Source organism: Protomyctophum parallelum, assembly GCF_964188405.1.
Source record: "Protomyctophum parallelum genome assembly, chromosome: 2".
Taxonomy (NCBI): Eukaryota; Metazoa; Chordata; class Actinopteri; order Myctophiformes; family Myctophidae; genus Protomyctophum; species Protomyctophum parallelum.
The window spans coordinates 38605639-38619849 of NC_139699.1; the positions used below are offsets into that span (position 1 = coordinate 38605639).

The window sequence follows — 14211 nt, forward strand, 5'->3', positions numbered from 1 at the left end:
ATACACTGTCTGGATGTCATCTTGAATTGGATTAAAAACAGAGGATTTCTGTAATCTGTAGCAGCTGTGTTTGGAGGACGTCTAGCAATAGGAATCAAATGGGTGAGCTTCATTTTTATTGGCTTTTATTGATGTGGGCCTTGACACGTCATCACACAGCACGTTTTGGTTTTAAGGAAGTAATTACATACATACATTATCGTATTTCACTACACCTTTAAGGCAAATATAAGTACTCTTGTATACGCCCTTTATAAAAAGACAAATATCATAAATGCATTCTGAAGTCCTTATATTTGCTAGCTCACAAACCGGAAGTCTTATATTTGCTGCCTTGACGGGATCCCAGTCTTAGCGGTTTGCGGTAGTCAAGGAGCATAATAGCAGATACCACACTGCGTCCTAAATTAACATATGAACACTCCCCCAATGCGTAAAATATACTGGCGAGTCTTATGCCTAATCTGTTTGAGCTCAGTGCGACTTGCATAATATGGATTACGCATAAAATGGTGATGTTATGACTTAATTATGGCATAACACCTGGACTTAATAAGGGCATCAGAGTTATATAAACACTGAGGATTTGACTGTGTATTGGTATAGCAAGCCAATGAGTTACATTCCATCTCATGCCTCCATGGTGGGAATGTGCAGGTGAACAGAGTGAGTTTCTGTGCTAAGCCTCCAGATGTGAAGGATATGACCACTTCCTGGCACCGCCACGCGACCAATCACAGCCAATGGCTTTGCTGCATGTGGAAATGTTAACAGCGAGACCTTTTGTTCCAGACACTGAACTGACATGTCCTGAGGCAGAGACTTTAAACACACCCAGATAACAAAGAAAAAAAAGAGAACCCAGCATAAACATGCACCGATATGATCTCTTTCTGTCGCACGCACGCACGCACGCACGCGCACACGCACACGCACACACACACACACACACACACACACACACACACACACACACACACACACACACAAAAGTCAATGACCGATCAGACACTCCGATCCAAGCACTCTATTCCAGTGCTCTGCTTCAGCACTTCATTCTATCCAGAAGATCCAGCATGTTGTCCCTCCCCCTACAACAGCATATAACCATGCCTTCCTTTTATGTTTCTTTTGGTTTCGGGGGGTGGGGGGTCCTGTCCCTTTAAGTGACAGAAGTACCGTCAGGCTCCCATGTTAAATGACTATGAATTTGGCCGGGAAGATGATTAGGAACACATTCTTAACTCGCTCTTATTACCACGTTTTTGATCGTACCAAAAAGTGTAACATGGTGTAACATATTGTGCCCCATATGTCATATGGTTTGACCAAACATTTTGTTTGATGGGGGGGAGGGGGGGCAGAACACATCCATCAAAGCTATGTTCAGACACAAGTCAGGTGTCAGACACAAGGCAAGTGTCTTGAATGCAGCCCAGTAAGGGCTTATGTCGACCCTGCCCGCTCACCTCCGCACCCACCCCCTCCTGGTGCTGCGGCCATCTTGGAAACTAAACACAATATAAACAATGAGAAGAGTCTGGCCGAGAAATGCCCTTATTCTTTGCCTTCATAGAGTCTGACGTCAATATCGGTAGAGGGTGCAAATCCACGGGTTTTATTTGCATTGTAATCCCCATAGGGGGAGTTTATATCGATTCATATAAGTACTGTGTTTGAAAAATAAACATGTCATCCAGGCCACTTCACTCATATGGATATGAAGAATCATTTGACTGAGAGAAAACGCTATTGTCACTGCTACTGAATTAGTAACATTTTTGCTAGAAACAGACTATCATATATGAGTGACTGACTGTCATAAACGATACAGAGACACCTCCCTGACAATCACGCAGAGACAGCTTGTTTATTTTTGGACCACAATGCTTATATGAAACGATTTTAGGATGACCCCATGTTATTCTCCATAGAGAAATTACTTACGTGAGCCAGGCAGAACCAGGGGATGAGCGAGTGACGTCAGGACTTCGGTGCTCTATAAAGTAAGTCTTGTGGAGCTCTAGAAATTAGTGTTTCTCTTCTTTGATGTTTGCCTTGATACCTGACATACAGCACCTGGCCTAAATATAGGCTTTGAGATGTGCACACAATCTTCTCTGTGAACTGTGCCTTTAAACTTCACCCACACTTCACTTAAATCATGGTTAAAGGGAAGGCACTTTCTCCCAAATATAGGTAAGACATACATTGTTTATTGCTGCTGCGGCTTCTGCCGCCGTGCAGAAATGGTGTTAAAATGTGTGCGTGTCGTGTGTCATTGATCGTCTAGCGGCGCCTGTGTGATTTGCATAATACACGGGCTCCAATACAAGTAACTGTAACATCCAACACAGACTGTTGGTGAAATAGAACACTGTCTATGTAGCATGTGTGTGTGTAGTGTACAAGCTATGTGCTAAATAACTCATTTTTACGCTATTGTGAAGAAGAAAAAAAAAAACATCAGCCCCCCTTGCTATAGATACCTTCCATGGTCCCTGCCGGGCCAATGGTGCCAGACATTAGCTGTACACAGACGGACGGACACACATATGGGGACACACACGGACGGACGGAGTGCAAAACATACTCTCCCCCATGACTTCGGCCTGGTGGAGACAATAATAAACAAAATTGTTGGCAGGTAAGAGAGATAATAATGTTACTCAATATGAAATACAGTAGGTAATACAAGTAGGCTTCTTCGTTTGACATGGTGATCATTTCAGGTCAAAAAATGACTTCTAAAGTCAAAATGGGTCAGGTATTCTCATAACCTACTGTTGTGGAACTTTGGTTGTTGACAATTATTCTGGGGAGGTTATGTTCTCTGTTTGAGTGATATCACTTGATCAATATCAATCCTGCTTTTACTTAACATTCCGGACAAGAAAATTTGTAAAGATAAAAAAAGTGTGCTACCTGGCTGATATGTGCTGTATCGGAATGGTATCTGTATTGGATCGATATCGATGATGCTTGATCGGTATTCGGTATCGGTTCAGGAATGAAAAATCTAGATTGCAGCATCACACACACACACACTCTTGTGCTGTCATCATCACATCTTTATGGATCCAATTAAATCTATGTGGAAGAAAATAAATATGACCGTTTCTAGCTCACTGAATTGAATTGCCTGTCTCATACCTAGCCACTGTAGCCAGGCTTTAAAAATTTGCTCTTTGGAGCACAGCTCTCCGCAGGGCCACTTATGTGTATGTGAGTTATGTGTATTTGCATGTTTGGAAAAAATCTGTAGGAGTAATACCAAAACATTTGATTCACAAAAATAGGCCTCCGATGTGAAAAGGGTGGTGTTTCGCCCCCCGTCTAGTGGGAATCGGCAATCGGATGCTGCGTTCATAATTTGAGACATTTTGTTCAAAACGAGCCCCTCCAGAAACTTTGGAAGTCAATCTCAGCCAATCAGGATGGATTATGAAAAATTTGACAGATCCGTCTTGATCACATGACTATAGTGATAATGTGTACCAATTTGCGTGATGTTTGGACAAACTCTGTAAGAGTGATAATATAAAAAATGTGTTTAGCAAAAATCGGCCTCCTGGTGGCACAATAACAGGACAATGTGAAAACTTTGAGGCAGAGGTTCTGCTCCGACCTCCAGGGAATGTATGTGCACAGTTTAACACCGATCAGCCAAACGCATGCACGCATGCACACACACACACACGCTAAAACATAGTCTCTGCAATGTTTGGTTTAACAGAAAACAGGTTTAACAGCCTGTGACATAAACACTGACCAACACTGACTCTCCACCAATTGTCCTGTGAGGGGGATAGAAAGGAGCCTTTTTTCTGCTATGAAGCTACAGCAGAGAAGCTGCAGATGTGTGTCACTGAAACAAAATAGCTCCTCGACTGCTCCATCTGGAACCGAGCCAACATTTTTACAGGATGTTTCCACAGCACCTAGGGGATCCTCTACTGTTTTATGTGAAGCTTTCAAAGTGTTTATTCACGCTGTCATTCGAGCAGATCCCTGGGAGATTTGCTGTGAGGGTGTCGAGGAGAGGAGTGAGGCTTGATTTAGATGTCATCACCCACCGGAAATAGCTGATCTGTAAGCTCAAAATATGTTGCGCTGCAATGCATTGTGAGTTTATAGATTAGCTATTTCCGGCACACGACACCATAGTACAACAAAGTAGAAATCAGGCTTGATGTTTAACCTTGCATAGTGCATACGACAGAGAAAGGGGGAGAGGAGAGAGCTAGAGAGAGAGTAGGTTACTATACCTGAGAGAGAGAGAGACAGCCGTCTTTGACATAAGACACTTGTGATTGAACATATTTACATGCAGGCTAGAGCTGGGTATCAATATTGATATTATATTGGGATGGAAATTTGGACATCGTAATATCAATACTGGAAATTAATATTAGTGTTGTCTCTTCCTGGTTTTAAAGTCTGCATTACAATAGTTTAAACTATTTTTTTTAACTTACCTGACTGCTTTTACTGATGACTATCAAAAATGTCATTGTGAAAAGATTTTGTGGCAGCATCAATAGTAGAGAATATCGATATTGAAGTATTTAGTCAAAATATAACTGATGTTTGACTTGTTCATAAATCGCAATGTCCACGGCAGCCATTGTTCTGTTATGTCATAAGGGGAGAGCGGTTGACAGCATCTGTTCCCGCTGTCCTCATTACAACAACACTACTACTACTTGGTTGGCCTCAGCCGGGCTAAATACAACAACACCTGTCTCCTGGGAAGAGAGAGGTTCTATATGCCTCCGAGTGAGACGTTGTGATGAGGGGGAAGGGGTGGGACCTACTTCTGAATTATCTCATTTAGATCTGGGTCTAAACACAGTGAAACCCAAACCACCACTATGACAGTCAGCGGCAGTAATACTGTGTGAGATTCATCAGCGCATAGCAAACGTTCCTCATCATGACTGCAGCTGCTGCTTATTTTAGTCCAACTGAACTGTGACAAGGACATGGAAAAGAGAGTCACCAACTCACCATGCAAAGCAAAAGGGTTGAAGTTACAGCAGCAGTAAAAAAAAAAATCACATTGTGTGAAGTGAGTGGTGCAACTCCGTGTATGGGTTCCAAGCAGAGCGCTCAAGTACTGTAACCGGCTGCGTATGTCTGTGGTGTCCACCGGCCAATCAGGGATTGGCTAATAAGTAATGACGTAACTAAGGTACGTTTGGTCGGCTGGGTATGTATGTATGTATGTATGTATGTATGTATGTATGTATGTATGTATGTATGTATTTGGTTAAAATGGGTAGGGTTTAAAAAAAGGCAAGAGTTTGCTCTGGTGCACTGGCCTAAAAGTGGGTCCTTAAAAACTGCTAAAACTTCTGAAATGTATGTATGTAGGTATGTATGTGTGTATGTATTTTAAAAGGGGAGGCTTTTTTGTAAAAATCCCTGCCCGCAATACCTTCATATATTTAAAATGAGTCCAAAATAGGGTTACCAGTGAAGGGCAAACTGCCTATTCACTGGGGACTATGCAAGGCAGAGGCGTCCACCCCCCTGAGTCCAAGTTTAAGCTAGACCGCATACCTATGTATGTATGTATGTATGTATGTATGCATGTATGTATGTATGTACGATATCTATGTATGTTGGGGTAAGAATGGTGGTCCCTTATTGGCTGTTGGTGGCGACGTAACTAAGGTACGTTTCAAGGTAGGTACAGTATAAGGTCAATAACGGGTCTAAAGGATTTAGAACAGCAGTTGTAATAGACATTAGTTTATAGCAGTACATGCATGCTCTGCTTGCACACAAGTAGGCCATGTATGGCCTTCTTGTGTGCGCTCGTTGGCACCTCGACAGAGTGCATTTCTAGTTATTATTAGTATTTATTTATTTTGTATGTAATTGCATGTATGAATTATTTAGTAATGTATATGTTTACACACAAACTTTAGAAGTTGATAAGGGGCTTAGTGAAGCTCTCTAAGTAAACACAGGATTCTTCTCATATCCTTGTGGGAACGGCATATCGTGCATGCTATTCTCAGGCAAGTTTAAGGGATTAGGTGTAGCTTTACGGAGTAACAGAACAGTTCTGTTACTGCTGGAAATATGCAAGTATGGGCATTCTAACTTTTAAACCCGTGATGCGGTACAAATCCCGGCTCAACAGTACCGAACAGAGGATGATGGAGGGTGAGAGGGGAATGCGGTGGAGTGTGGAGATGAATCACAACCAGCTTTGCATTGTCTTACCCAAACACCTTGGAGAATGCAGAGTTCAAATGCTTGTCTCTCAACCTGCCCCGTGCCCTGCATGTGGAATCTGGGTTATGCCTAATTAAATGTTGTACGTCAAAATATAAATTGGGCTTTAGCTATCACAATGCAATGATCAAACACCAGCTAACTTAAATACAACCATGCACCTGTTGCTTCAATTCCACTGTAAAGCTGTCATAATCTTTCACTAGTTAGACGATTCACAATGACGATGGAGCAATAACGAATCTGAAAAATGTAGGCTCAGAACATGGAAGCTGTAAACCACGCACGACTCACTGTACACCAGTATAGCAGTCTGGTGGTCCAAATTCTCATTTCCCCCATTCACTGCACACCTCGTGCCAGCCCGCCAGCCGCCAGCCCCAAAACAGGGCTCAGGGAGTCTAATAACAGCGTGGCTTCCCTGTCCGGTCCAACTATTGATAGTAAGTTATATTGTGCCCAGTTTGGGAATGAAGCCACCCCAATCACAATGTGGTGTACTGTGTCGAAGCCACTCTATACAGGCTGGCTGCTTGTGTGCATGTCTTAGTGTGGTGAGCGTCTACGCCTCATTTGGAAAATGGAAATAACTATCTTTATAAATATATTACGCCATATATCTGAGTAACTATAAATATATATTTATCTATGTTTTTGTATTCCCACTCTTTTTAAGTTTGCCTTTTACTTCACCAGGTTTACCAGGTTTATTGTTTAAACAAGTTACATGTATAGCAGCACGGCCATGCTGCTATACTATCTGTATAGTATGAAACCAAATATGAAGCTCATCACTTTCTTAGTCAGGTGATGCGTTCCCCTTCTGCATAAAGACAATTTGGGCCACGTAAAAAACTATAATAAATATAATTATTATTATTAATAATAATAATGCAATCATTAGAATGACTTTCTAATGCATGTTACAGATTCGTAGCTTCAGGCGTTGCCATGAATACACTCAGAGACATATGTGAGTGATAGTTGGATCATTACCATAAATTCTATTAAGGTTGTTAAGCTGAAGAAAAACACTTGAAAAGTGTCCCAGGATTGAAAGGTGCGAGCGCACGTCAAGGTGGTTATATATCATGGCAGTCATGAATAAATCCATTTCCATTTAAAAATAATCAGACCGCTCATCCTTTAGTGTTACGTCTTTCACCACTGCTCATTGCATTGGAGTTTATAGAAAGCCTTCTCCAGGTCCAGTCCCCCCTTTTTCATGCTGCAAATTCCTGCAGACAAGTCCACTATCTTTCTCCCTGATCTGCCCCGTCAGGGAGAATGGCAGGCTATTTCCCCCGTCTATTTTCAGACTCCCACTGCGTGACCTTGGGCTAACCTTAGCTCACTAATCCGCAGCATGCTCATAAACATTGTTCTGGGCCGGAGAAAGAAGACACACTCACCTGTCCTGAAGTGTGTATTCTGTGTTTTCCGGGGATATCTGACCAGTCACAGGATGTCGAAACGACGCAGTCCTCTGGTTGTGGCTGCAGCAGCAGAGGTAGGGAGAAGAGGGAGAATACAAAATTAGTACTAGAAAAAGTGCCCTTCTGGGCACAGGTCTCCACCAGGAGGATAGGAGTGTGTGTGATGTTTGGCAAAATGTTTAGGAGTAATATAAACATGATTTTTTTTGCGATTTGTACAAAACGGGTAGAAAGCAGGCTACTCCTGAAAACTTTAGAAGCCAATCGTAGCCAATCAGGATGGATTATGAGAAATCAAATAAATCTGTCTTGTTCACATGACTATGGAGAGCATGTGTACCGATTTGTGTGAAATTTTGATAAATTCTAAAGTAATAATATTAGAAAATGTGTTTTACATATGCCGGCCTCCTGGTGGCGCTATAAAGAGCAGATGTGAAAAATTCCAGGTAAAGGTTTTTCCTTGGCCTCTAGGGAGTGTGCATACAAGGTTTTACACAGATCCGCGCAGTTAGAGGTAAAAACACTAATCGGCTAGTTATAGCGCCACCATGAGGCTGAGTTAAAAATGTTCTAGTGGCATTTCTTCCTCGGTCTAGTGGGAATGTGCGTGCACAATTTCACGGAAATCACACAATGTGTTCATGATTTGCAGCATTTTGTTTGAAACTGAGCACACAACTTTGGAAGCCAAAATTAGCCAATCAGGATGGAGTCAGGAAAATCTGAATGACCCGTTTCGTTGAATGGCTCTAGAAAGACTGTGTACCAATTTGCGTGATGTTTGGACAAAATCTGTAGGTTTACTGTCCAAAAACTTGTTTTGCGCAAAGTGGCCTCCTGGTGGCGCTTTAAGAGGCCAATGTAAAAACCTTGGGTCAGAGGTTCAGCTGTGGCATTCAGGGAGTGTGTGTGCAGAGTATGGCTGCGATCAAGCCAAAGGTGCCGGAGATGAGCTGTCCACAGACGGACGGACACACGGACGGACACACATACAGTGCAAAACATACTCTCTCCCCATGCCTTCGGCCTGGTGGAGACAATAAAGGCATTTACTCATGTCTCTGCTTGATGAGATGGCAGCATCGACATTGCGTCTGCACTCGCCTACAAGAACCTGGTACGTTTTTTGATTTCCAGTACAAGGACTAACTTGTGGTATAATTCACACACCAGTCAAATTAAGATTGTCTTTTAACCACATTTTTAATCACTTACTTCTCACAACACCCACAATACATACTGTATGTAAGCTCGTAGATCTGCTATTTCTGAACATTTATGTGTGGTTAATAGGATTTTTCTAGGCTGGTCCAACAGAGTGTAGAAACTGAAGCAAGGCCAAAACTAAGCTTATATATTATTTCAAATTAGATTCAGCGCTGTCCATTAGCCAGCTCACCAGGCTTTATTGATTTGAATTACGTTGGACCATTCATCGCATTAACCAGTACATTAAAGCATTTAATGCTTTAGTTTCATAGGATAAAATAAGACAAAAGGGCAGGTGTTCACCATTTGTTTTGAGAAGAGCACAAACATCATGGTTTCCCTCTACTGCACTTATTGACAAACCTGTCCCATGCAAGCGTAATTCCATGTTGTGTGTTCTGGTTTAGTGCCTATGAGCGATATGTCCTGTCAACTGCATTCACCTCGACAATAGGTTACCCATGTTCCATAATAGAACATGCTATACAATACAAAACCACTCTCTGTCACTTTCTAATAGTCTTGTTTTGTGTTTTTGTCTCTCTCTGCCTTTTTCTTTTTAGCATTTTTAAACTAGGCTATAATTAATATAAACAGCTGAGAGAAACAGCCAACAGGAAATACAGAGCGAGAGTAGGGGAATGACATACAGCATGTGGTCAGGCCGGCCAGGAATCTAACCAGGGACTCGCTGATGAGGCCATTTTGCATCCATGTGGTATATTCGTCCTAACCACTTCGACCAGGTTGACCCACTTTCTGTACGCTCTCCTTGCTGTCAGGTGAAAAGCAGCAGGTGATCTATCAGAGGAGGCATGTCATAGTGACTACAATGAAGTCTACACCGTCCCCAGTAGTCTACTCTACACCCTCCCCAGGACAACAGTGGGGGCTAGACTAGGATGCATGTTGTAGTCTATACTCTACACCCCAGGACAACACCAGACAGAATTCATTGGGAGGTTGCAGCAACAAGGACTGCAGTACACATGGGGGAATAGGTGATGGCTAAATTGGGGAGAAAATGAAAACAACAAGATGTCTCTTTTTGACTGATGTACGATAAACTATGATTAAGACTATAACTATGACTGATTATATGGTGTTAATGCTCTCAAAGTAAACCAACCACAAATAAATATTTCTCTATACTTGCAAATGCATCCAAAACCTTTTTTTATTATTAATTCATAAATTAAGAAACATCACAGATCTGACTTTGGGAAGTTCCAAACCCACAGGAACGCACCCAGGGTTCCGGCGAGCCGCCCTGCGTCCAAAACGGTAGAGAAATGACAGGGTTACCATTTGGGGGTCCCCAAATGGTTCCCCGGGACATCCAGACCCCCAGGAACACGCCCAGGGGGCCCGAGCCGGTTCCAGCGTGCCGCCCTGTGTCCGAAACGGTTGAGAAATGACAGACCGGGGCGAAAACATAGTCTCATTTGGCTTGGCGGAGACAATCCTATATAAGAGACTGCACATCTTACATTAACATACATTAATATATAAAGATCACAACATTTAACTTTTAATTAATTACTTTTCTTTTATTATGTGTGTTCTGTAATTGCCTGGTAGAGTTCTTGTTACCTCCACCACTTTTGTGCCCCGTCTGTCCATTCGACCGAAAGGTTGGTTCTGGCCCAAGGAAGAACTGATTAACTTTTACCAAAGATCATTAATTCAGGAAGATATCCCATCCCACTCTCCGCCACAAGGTAAGAAATTATATAATGGTCTCCTAAGTGGCCGTTGTTGCTTAAACTCCTTTACCTCCATTCCCTCATCTCCCCACCCCATTTACTTCTCATGACCTACTTCTGGTTTGGTCACCTGCCCTACGTCACACAGATACATGAATTAAAGCGAAATGGGCAGTCTTGGTTTTCTATTGATGGCCCAAAGGGTATGCCAGTGGCATAGCCTGTCATAAAAATGAACTTAACTTCTGATCAGAGTATAATAACAGCAAAAGGTTTATCACAGGCCAGGAGACAAACAGATTAACTGCTCATTTACAAACCAGGATTTGAACCCGGGTCTCCACTATCCAGAGAACAAAGCATCCATTGCCCAGTCAAAGGGGAATCCCCCTTGCTCTGGGGAAATATCAGGCTTATGACCTGGCAAGGGTAACTCTTTTACATTCAACTCCCATTGACCTCTTCCCCACAGCGGGATTACCACATTTTGGGTCACAGCACCACTCTGGATTCCCACAGGATTCCATGTGTTGTGGCTAATTAAGAATCATTAACCACTTAAACTCTTTTCTTCATAGACTGAACAGGGTCCAAATCTCTTTGCCGAAAATAGCCATTGTATAAGTTTAATGTCAGACAGTGTTGATTTTGACAGCACATTTTGATTCAGTTTTAATCAGTCTTTTGACAATTGACAAACAAAAAACAAATTTGTGTCATCTGAAAAGTTTTAGTTTTTGTCTAGACGAAATATCATAAGATTTTAGTGGACTAAATCTACAGTTGATTTTGTCGATTCAATTGTATTTTGGCAGGCCTTGATGGTGTCATAATGCCTGCCATGTTGAAAATAGCCAATCAAGCCAAGAAAGGGTTCATTCTTCCACTTTGTGTGCACGATTGAGTCTTATACAGTTTAAAGTCCTCCACAGGATCCATTATTTCAAAGCCCGATTAGCAGAGATATATCCTAATGTGAAGTTGTGAACAATCGATGTGACCGATGTAACCACGCCCCTGCAGATCTTAGTCACATGTTCTTTTTTTGCCCCAAACTATATACAGTTGGGGCTCTTTTTTAAAAACTTTGTCAGATGTCCTGGCACTGGATCTCCAACCATGCCCTCGCATATAGCCATCTTCAGGGTCCCCAGTGACACACTAATCCTTCAATCCACCCATGCAGATGTAATCGCATTCACCTCCCTTTTGGCCCGAAGGAGGATTCTGCTCATGTGGAAATCCCCTTCCCCCCACCTATATCCACCTGGCTGGTAGACATGATGTTTTTTTTAAAGCTTGAAAAAGTAAAATTCACAATCGAGAAATTCCATGCTATGTACAGTAGATGGCAACCCTTCGTATCACACTTCAGCGACTTGGAAACACTCCAGAGCGAATCAGTAATTTAATTTAACTACTCAGCATCAATTTCAATGTCCCAAGGAGGTATATGCAGTAGGCTATATTATACAAATCTATTTTGTAATGGTTTGTGTTTTATTCTCTGTCTATATATCTACATTTATGTCATGTTTCTTTTTTCTTTTTATTCATGTATTTCTTTCTTTTTTGTTCATCTTACTTATTTTACTTATTTATTTTTCCTTATTTTGTTGTATTTAAATCTATTTTAATTATTATGTTTTGCCTCCCCTAGGACCCATGGGAGGGTGGGAGGGTGAACGGGAGGGTAGGCTGGGCAAGCGTGACCACTCTTGGTCATTCTGCCCAACCTAAGGGGAAGGGTTGCAAAAAAAAAAGAGGTGAATGTCACCAATAACAATAACGATGACGTAAAACCTAACCTTGTACCTCTCCCTGAATAAAGAAATATATTTAAAAAAGAAAGAAAATAGCCAATCTCTACAACTCACAACACGTCACAGCGTGACACGTTGTGAGCTTGCCATTTTCAGAGCACAACTAAACATAAAATGACTTATTTTTTGAGTGCCAAGGAACAGCTTTGTCCCTATGTGACTATGTCCATGTGTCCCGATGTTTAGAGTACCAATAGGGAGTGTTGTTGCACCACTCGCTTCAGACTGGTCTGATTTTTTGTTTTACTGGATCTCTTCTCCACTAGTCCCTATAACATTTTAGTCTAGTTTTAGTCATCATAACTTAAGTTTCTATTTAGTTTTCACCAGTGAAAAAAGGTAGTCAATGAACATTTCTCGTCATAGTTTTAGTCAACAAAATGTGTTGAATAAACTCTAAGAAGGTCCACAAGTGTCATTTTATGATCAATTTAATGTACTATGCACATATGGCCCTATATTGGTGCTGAGCCAAACAGTAAAGCACAGTTACACTCTCTAAATGAATACTGAGGACTTGACAGTGTACTTATGTCTGGTGGTTGCTAATGTCCAGGTCTTTCTGAGCTCACTACTCAAGCGTAGCAGGTGAGGAGGCAGGGCCATTTGTCTCAGTTGGAGCAGGAGAGATATCAAATCGTCGCTGTCAGGCAGAAAACCTGTATCTCCATATTTCATCTTTTAATGTCCCTGTCCCCCCCCCCCTGTCCCCATTAAAAATGAATGCCCTTTATGTTTACATAATTATGACATGTTGTGCAAAAGTAGCAAAAATAGCTGATCTACATGCTTAAACTTGAAGAGATGCTATATTCGGGATATATTAAAATATATATACTGTATTTTAACAAGGTATTGAAAACGACAATAGAGAGTAGACACCAGGTTGAAACTGGTCATGTAAATGAATAAATATTTAACCAATTAAGCATTAACCAGAGCTACCCCTACATCCATATTGGATCCATTTGGAACACCACATTATTTCTTTCCATTTCCTGAAATGTACAGTAATGCTTTGTACATACAAGGTTTCCACGTGACAGCGACAATATGCCAAGGTAGTGAATGAGCCCTCCCACTCTGGCTGGCCATGGGCGAATAGAGCTGTTTGGGAGTAGCACTAAACAGTCAAATCCTCAGTGTTCATTTAACCCAAAGAGTACAAACGGATAAAGTAACGCTGATGATGTTACTGTGCACAATAATGGTTGATTCCATATTCAATAGATGAAACGGAGGACTTAAATAATTCATAATTATTTTTGTACTTAAATATTAATTACTACGTAGTACGTACAACATTTAGGAGAGCGGCAGGCTAATGCTACTGTGCATTATGCGTAGACTGTTAAGCTTGTGTTGCGTGTAAGATACATAATATTAATACAACCCAATTATAATTCCCTATTTAATTCCCTATTATCACACCTCCCTGTGTGCTTCCCAATCAAGGACAGACACCATGAAACTAATCTTGAAAGAAATCAAGGCTTGACGAATACTGTACACAAGTTACAAAATGATGGCACAGAGTAAATACTGCAATGCAGGTTTGATCAAGCCAGTCTTGCAGATGCCCAATTCACAGAATGCACACTGCTCTATAACACACACACACACACACACACACACACACACACACACACACACACACACACACACACACACACACACACACACACACACACACACACACACACACACACACACACACACACACACACACACACACACACACACACACACACTGAGATAAATAGTTTTGCTAAACATCCTCATTTA

At 41.6% G+C, this 14211-nt stretch overlaps 1 protein-coding gene across 3 annotated transcripts in view; it reads right to left on the bottom strand.

Moving 5' to 3' along the window:
- plekha7b (pleckstrin homology domain containing, family A member 7b) overlaps window positions 1–14211 on the bottom strand; it is a 133374-nt gene that overhangs the window by 49609 nt on the left and 69554 nt on the right. For all 3 annotated transcript variants that reach the window (XM_083759140.1, XM_083759139.1, XM_083759138.1), the window contains exon 4: window positions 7662–7745. In XM_083759140.1, coding sequence (XP_083615266.1) covers window positions 7662–7745 — 84 coding nt within the window. The remainder of the gene's footprint in view (window positions 1–7661; window positions 7746–14211) is intronic.